At 34.0% G+C, this 8346-nt stretch overlaps 1 protein-coding gene across 1 annotated transcript; it reads left to right on the plus strand.

Annotated features, from left to right (window-relative positions):
- Nucleotides 1-531: 531 nt before the first annotated feature.
- LOC116632655 (nascent polypeptide-associated complex subunit alpha-like) lies at nt 532-1310 on the plus strand. Its single transcript, XM_032404591.1, has one exon. It carries the CDS (start codon nt 621-623, stop codon nt 1308-1310), a length of 690 nt encoding a protein of 229 aa, XP_032260482.1. The 5' UTR covers nt 532-620.
- The last annotated feature ends 7036 nt before the right edge of the window (nt 1311-8346 follow it).

Raw genomic sequence — 8346 nt, forward strand, 5'->3', positions numbered from 1 at the left:
ATGATGTTCTTTGGCCAAACATAGTAATGTTCTCATTTAATACAAACACAAATATCTTATAAAATAAATACATTGGTGTAAACTTCTTTTAGTGGAAGAGTTTTCTAATGTAAGACCCACTTTAGCTTCAAAAAAAGAATAAATTATTAAGATAACTTGGGTGCTTTATATTTCTTATTAACAGTTTTCCTACACCTTTTAAGTATTTGTAAATGTGAATCACTTTTAGTTCCTATTGTGTGTTTTCTAGAATGTAGACAACTTTAAATTTATATGCTACTTAGATATAACTACCTATCTTTGGAATTTTATTAGTAATACCTCATGATAGAGAAATCATGTCCAAATGTCACAGTCTTGGCTATGGAGAGAGTCTGGACAATTATTGAACTTCAGAAAGAATTATCCTGTGTAATATATTTTGTTGCTTTTTCAGACATATTTTGAAATTATAAGTCACAATGAGAAAGTCATTAAAGGTTCAAAGAAAAATATTCAATAAAAGTGAGTTTGGGGGTTCCACGTTCCCCTCACGCAGAGTTTTTAAGAATATTTAACTCTGGGTTGGGCAGCAGAACGGATCCCAGTCAATTCAGGCCTCCTTTTTACTCCCTCCAGAAATGCCTGGTGAAGCCACAGAAACTGTCCCTGCTACAGAGCAGGAGTTGCCACAGCCCCAGGCTGAGACAGGGTCTGGAACAGAATCTGACAGTGATGACTCAGTACCAGAGCTTGAGGAACAGGATTCCACACAGGCAACCACCCAACAGGCCCAGCTGGCAGCAGCCACTGGAATCGATGAAGAACCAGTCAGTAAAGCAAAACAGAGCCGGAGTGAAAAGAAGGCAGGGAAGGCTATGTCCAAACTGGGTCTTCGACAGGTTACAGGGGTTACAAGAATCACTATCCAGAAATCTAAGAATATCCTCTTTGTCATCACAAAACCAGATGTCTACAAGAGCCCAGCTTCAGATACCCACATAGTTTTGGGGGAAGCCAAGATCGAGGATTTATCTCAGCAAGCACAACTAGCAGCTGCTGAGAAATTCAAAGTTCAAGGTGAAGCTGTCTCAAACATTCAAGAAAACACACAGACTCCAACTGTACAAGAGGAGAGTGAAGAGGAAGAGGTTGATGAAACCGGTGTAGAGGTTAAGGACATAGAATCGGTCATGTCACAAGCAAATGTGTCAAGAGCAAAGGCAGTCCGAGCCCTGAAGAACAACAGTAATGATATTGTAAATGCTATTATGGAATTAACATGTAACCATCTGAAAACAAGGACTTTTTTTGGTGTTTCAAAAGAATAACTGCAGCTTGGTTTGAAATTTGTAGTTTCTATCATTAACAAAGTTACGGCTTCTTGTTGGATGAAAAAAAATGAGTTTGGATTTCATAGTATCTACTTTTACATGACTAGTTATAAAGAATGCACTAACATAATAAAAAAGAATGCACAGGATCCCCTTAAAAGGCTTCTTGTGTTTGTTTAGAATGTTTCTCCTTAGGGTGCAGATCAGATTCCTGAAATGGCTCTCAAATTTCACTATGTAATAGAAATAAATGAACAGTTAAGCTCAAACTCAAAGCTTATCATAAGAGAAAACTTCACTGAATGCAATGCTAAAGTGAAAATGTTTGCTAAGTCACTAAGGATTTATTCAGTTTGCTACAGCCCAAGTTACCAACGCTAAAAGTCCATTTACATGTTAGAGCTGACTATCAAAAGTCTTTTTGTAACACGTATGGATTCGTTTCCCATTACTTATTTATAAAAGTAAGTGCATAAAAGTGGTACTAGACAAATTGTTTTTGTTGCATTGAAATTGTCAGATACTGTATTTTCAAGCAAAATCTCTTTTTAAACATTATCTGTTATAATCAGTTGAGGCTTGATTAATTCACATAAAATAAAGCCATCTTTATGCTAAAATCCAGAGGTATTTCTATTTAGATTTTTATGATAGTTTCAGTATTTCACAATAATTTTGGTTTTTAGGGAAAAAAAGTAATACTGTAAATGGAAAATATAAAGTGCAAACATTATCTTTGACATTCTATTAATTAGTCATCACTAAAATGATTTATCTTAAGACTCTAGTATTACAAGAACTGATTTCCATAAGAAGAGTAAGATTTGGAAATTTTACAAAATCAAGACAATTAGAACATTTCTTTTAAAATAATTCATTTAAATGCATATCAGGTCTAAAGATAATCATAGCAATTATTTTCTCATGAAGAATAACCCAGATTTTAGCCTATAATTAATCACCTTGCCAGTCACTGAAATACATCATGTATTATTTTTATTACTGGGAAGCTGTTTTTAGTAGTCATAAAAATGTGTGATTAAGAATGGAAGCAGAGAGGTGGATTAATGTGAAGCTAATGAAGCTTAACACAGTGCCATTCACTTTCATGGACCCCTTCTGGACCTTGGGAGAAACTCCAGCAATGTGTTCATGTGATCCTACATTTAAAAAAAAAAAAAAAAAACAAGAGTAATATTTTAACTGAAATAAGTAAAAGCCCTGTACTTTATAGACAGTTATAAGTTACTGGAGTGATTGTGAGCACTTTGGGGATCCAGGAAAGAAGTTGGGTTTGTGCTACATTTAATTAAAGTATAGAGGAATGTCTTTATGTGAACTGCAGTGACTTCAATATATAGTTAGGTTATTGGTGGCCATCCGGTAGAGAGGAGTTCCACTATGCCAACTTACCTAACATCATAGCACGAAGACTCAGGGAATGAGGGCTTATCATGATAGAATGTGCCCTATAATTCTTTGCATGGGATGTTTGCACACAGTGGAAGAGTAACAAAGTTTAAAATGAACAGAATAAGAAGGAAGTCATGCAAATTCTTCTAAAAATTTCATGAGGAAAATTACAAGTGGAAGATTTAATTCTAGTCAATTTTTAATCAAATTCTCCTATCAGGAATATATAACGCACTATGTGTAATGCAGTATACACAATATATTGTGTATGCACAATACTTTTTTCTTTTACCTTTCTCATGGGAATCATGCAAAAGAGAACTTATCAGAATTCCTGGTTGTTATAATACACATTTGTAGTGTTAACTACAGTGCTACTCTTGAGTGAACACGTGCTTGTGGAGAGTCAAATCTCAGTAATTAAAAACAAATTTTGATCAACTATAACAGAGGAAATTCCAACTTACCTTTTTATTTCTTCTATAGAAAATTTTATTATAAAATCATGGTCACATGAAGAGGAAATATGAATATGCAAGCCAAAAATATCAGAACAATTAGAGATGTCAAAAGATTAATAATTATTTACTTTTTGAATTTTATTATGTTTATGGTATTAATAAGCATTTTATAATTTATATTTTTGTCATTTCATTCTCAATGTAAATAAGTGGACATAAATTACTGAATTTATTATTTATAATTTTATGCCCTGTTTTTTTTTTTTTAAGATTTTATTTATTCATTTGAGACACAGAGATACAGAGAGAGAGAGCACAAGCAGAGGGAGAGGCAGAGGGAGAGGGAGAAGCAGGCTCCCCGCTGAGCCGGGAGCCTGATATGGGGCTCGGTCCCAGGACTCTGGGATCCTGACCTGAGCCGAAGGCAGATGCCCAACCATCTGAGCCACCCAGGCGCCCCTATGCCCTGTTTTTTTAAAAAGGCTATCAGGGAGCCTGGGTGGTGCAGTTGGTTGAGCGTCCAATTCTTGGTTTCAGTTCAGGTCATGATCTCAGGAGTCTGCTTAGGACTTTCTCTTTCTCCATCTGCCCCTCTCCCCCCTTTGCCTCTCTATCTCTAAAATAAATAAATATTTAAAAAATAAAAAAGTAAAAGAGGCTATCAAAAATTATATAAACTTTAGGCCCCAAAACACATGGTTCTTCTCTTATTAAGCAATTAATATTTACACTTAAATAATTAGATCAATATTTTTCAGAAATTATAAATTCTTTCAAAACAAATCTAATGCCATTCTCCTAAATATAAACATCTGGGAAATTGCATTACTAAGCTTCTCATAAGAAATTGTAAGCTTATATGGTTAATATAATCCCAAAAGAAGTATCATTAAATAGACTAAATCGCTCTACAAAAAAAATAAGTACATATTTAAAAAACTTTCCTAGTGGAAGATTGTCTAGTGAAATAATTGCAGTGCTTAAAAACATTGCTGTTCTGTAAGCCTCCCTTTTACTCAATATTCTTTTGTTCCTCAACACTCCCTTTCTTTTGTTTACTATACCATTCATATGGCAAAATGCTATTCATTGCCTATATTAATATTTTGCATTTCATCCCCAGAGACAAGTGACAATGAAGAATCTCATTTGTAAGCTGAAATAGAAAGAAAATAATTTTTCTCCATATTTTTCTGTCATCATCTTGGTGGTGGGACTTAAGATACACTTGAATTTCACAGCAGAGCACTTTTTTTTTTATGATCAAGTTGGTTTTATTCCAAAAATGCAGAGTTTAACATTAGAAAATTAATGAATGTAATTTACCACATCAACACAGTAAAGGAAAATAAAAACACATATTTTGATAAATTCAGAAAAGGCAATTTTAGAAACTTGCCATTTATGAGTAAAACAAACACATAAGCAAAACTTAGCAAAGTCGGGATAGAAAGGAATTTACTTCATCTGATAAAATATAACTATAAACAAACTTGCAGCAAATATCATACATTAAGTATGATGAAATATTAAAGGTATTCAAGATTGTCACAGCAGAGCACTTTAAAATAGAGTCCGTATAAATTGCTTAACTATAAAATAAAAATCAAATGTATTTGAATATTGAGAAATTTAAAATTTAATACTCAAACCACCATACTATTATTATAAAGCCTGTCATTTTTCTCCCTTAACTACTTTAATTATGTGATCAGGTGTTTTAGGATCAAGGCTTTACTCACCTTTTATTTTATTTTATTTTTTTAAAGATTTTATTTATTTCACAGAGAGAGACAGTGAGAGAGGGAACACAAGCAGGGGGAGTGGGAGAGGGTGAAGCAGGCTTCGCGCCAAGCAGGGAGCCCGATGTGGGAATCGATCCCAGGACCCTGGGATCATGACCTGAGCTGAAAGCAGATACTTAACGACTGAGCCACCCAGGCACCTCACCATTTACTTTAATTAAATGTTTTCTTTCCCATTCTAATATGTATAAATAGAACTTTTTCTTGCATTCTTTATATTTTTGCAATAGTGAAATATTTGTTGTTAAATAATTAACAATATTTTGTATAATACACATTAGATATTTTTGTAAATGTGTGACTCCTGTGCTTGTGTAGGGCCCACAAAACCATGTTTAGCAAGAAGTTTAATGTTGTAATCTAAACATGTTTTTGATGATGGATATGTTCTGAAAAGTAAAATAATCGCTCGTATTAGAAGGATTTCTACATACAGGCAGCTAAGATGGATATCAGAGTAGTTTTATTTTCTTTCATTTTGAAATTAAATTTTGATAAGTAGAATAAGTATTTGAATATAGGTTATCACTTTTTTCATTTTTATTGAGACAAAATTGGCACATAACATTGTATAAGTTTAAGGTGTATGCCACGAGGATGTGGTATAAGTATATACCATGAAATGATTACAAGTTTAGTTAACAATCCATCACTTCGCAGAGTTACAAAATTTGTTTGCTCCTTCTGATGAGAACTTTTAAGATCCATTCTCTCAACAACTTCCAAATATAAAAACACTGTTATTACCTACAATCATCATGTTGTACACTGCATCCCCAGAACTTATTTTCTTATAACTGAAAGTTTGTACCTTTTGACTACCTTTACCCACATCTTGCTCTTTATGTCAGGTTTAGAAGGAGGAAATGTCTTTCTTCATGACTTGAAGAAATATACTATGTCCAATGTGAAATCATTTATAATATTCCCATTTTTCCTTCCACTAATTCTTCCACAAATATCTCCTTCCTTTACGTTTCCACTCTATGATTGGACCTATTTCATTGCAAGCTCTTTGGCTTCTCTGGTCCTTTGGGTTTTTTTCTTCCTTAGGTCTGTTTTCTAGGTTCTCTTCTCTACTATTTTTTTAAAATCTCCCCATGGATTGAAGTCTCACATAAATTTCAGTGAAGAGCAATTCTATATTTCAAGGTCATCCTTCTCCTCCACTTTCAGACATATATATATCGAACTGCTTTTTGGATGTCTTTGTTAGATATCTTATAACATCAAACTCAACATGACCAACACTGAACACTTCAGCTTTCCCCAATAACCCAAATTTGAATTTATAGTCATAATTCTACTATGCAATTAGCAATAAAATTCTGTCAATCTACATTTTCAAATACATCTAAACCTTCCATGGCCACTTCTCCACAGTAGCCTACAATCATGTTCTACATTGCAGTCAGAGTGAGTTTCTAATATGCTCTTGCTTAAAAACTTTAAATGCCTCCTCATTTGGCATAGAATATATACTAAATGATAAAGCCTATTGTCTTAGTCTGCTTGGGCTTCTATAACAAAAAATACCACTGACTGTAGCTTAAGCAGCAATGTATTGTCTCACAATTCTGAAAGTTAGAAGCCCATAATCAAGGTGCCAGCAAATTTGTTTTGTTGTTGTTGTTGTTGTTGTTGTTGTTGTTGTTTTGTGAGAGCTCTCTTCCTGCTTTATAGATGGCCACCTTCTCACCATATCCTCACATGGCCCTTTCTCAGTTCACATCCATCAGAGAAAGATAGAGCCAGCTCTCTCGTGTCTCTTCTTATAAGGACACTAATTTTATTGGATCAGGGCCCCACCCTGACCTCATTTAACCTGAATTACTTTGGACCCCATTTCCAAATACCATTTCACCCTGGGGACTAGAGCTTCAACATACAAATTTTACAGAGACACAAACATTCAATCCATAACACATGGCAATGAATCAAGAGCTTGTTTCTGCTATACACTTTTTCTCTTCATGCTAAGCTTTTTCAATCTATGCTCAACTGGACTGAATATTTTCATTTTCTTTTACTCAACAAACTTATTTTTTTAAAGCATCTGCAGCCTTCTAGACAACATTCTCATTATCTGGAGCAACATCTGAAGGGAAACTAAATACCATTTCTGCTTTCATGAAGCTTTTATTTTGGTAGGAAAAGACAGTAAATGAGTAACTAAATGCAATGTACCTAAAGATATTTTCCAAAACTGGAATATTCTCTACCTCTCTCTACCTCGCCCAAGCCTGCCTACCTCTCTCTCTGTCTCTCTCTGTGTTTCTATTTGTCTCATGCACTACAAAATACACACACTCACACACACACAGCTGCTCCTATTTCACATCTTTAGCTGTTTTCTAAAAATTCTCCTCTGATCACTTTAGACTGAATCAGATTGCACCTGGCACATGATGTCAAATCATAGTGTGGTGATAAAATATGCCCATACTTTATTTCAGCAATTTATTGAGTTGACTATTTCTAGGAGGATAAGAGATTATTCCTACCTATCTTCATCACTGCACACCCAGCATCTAGCAGTGACTGATATATAATGGACATTCAATCAACACTGAGTGCTATTGAATATTATATCACATTTCTTACACAGCACTTCTTAAAATATCTTGCTAGGAATGCTAATTATTTGGACTGATACTGAGTGTTACCTTGAAAAAAAAAATGAAGTTTTGGTAGCCAATCACTGAATTTAGCAATGTTTACCTTGATTACAGACATACTCAGGGCACTTAATATGAAAATTGAGATGAAGAATCATGAAGATTCATTGTATCCTGCTTTTTCCAAATGATTTTATTGCACAACCTTTTTTCCTCACAGCATCTCTCATACTGATTAATCCATATGACTAGCTTTAATTCAACACTCTTCTACAACCTTTTTCTTTATCTACAGTTGAGCTGGAGGTAAGTCTTCCTGAAAGAATTAATGGTGTCCTTTGCTCTCAACATTTGTAAGCTAATGAATGACAAAATTGTAACACTTCCACCGATCAAAGAATCATATGGAAGTCCTTTTTATAGAACTATTTTATACTAGCTCATTAATACTCACCATCAAAGGCACATGTAGAATATAAAGGCCTATTGTCAAAAGAACTAAATAACCTCATTAAAATTTAATTGAGAGTGCATGTATTAAGGAACAATTAGAGTTTTCATGATAAACATTTTAAGTGCTAATTGGTTCCAATGGGAGGTCTGAAGATTACGATTTCTTTGAAACCTGTGCATTGCTGCAAAACTGCCCATATACATAGAATAATGAAAGTAATAACAACATTAATATAAAACACTGTACCAATTGACCATAACGAATATGAGCAATATCATTAAG

Source organism: Phoca vitulina, unplaced genomic scaffold, assembly GCF_004348235.1.
Source record: "Phoca vitulina isolate PV1807 unplaced genomic scaffold, GSC_HSeal_1.0 scaffold7, whole genome shotgun sequence".
Classification (NCBI taxonomy): domain Eukaryota; kingdom Metazoa; phylum Chordata; class Mammalia; order Carnivora; family Phocidae; genus Phoca; species Phoca vitulina.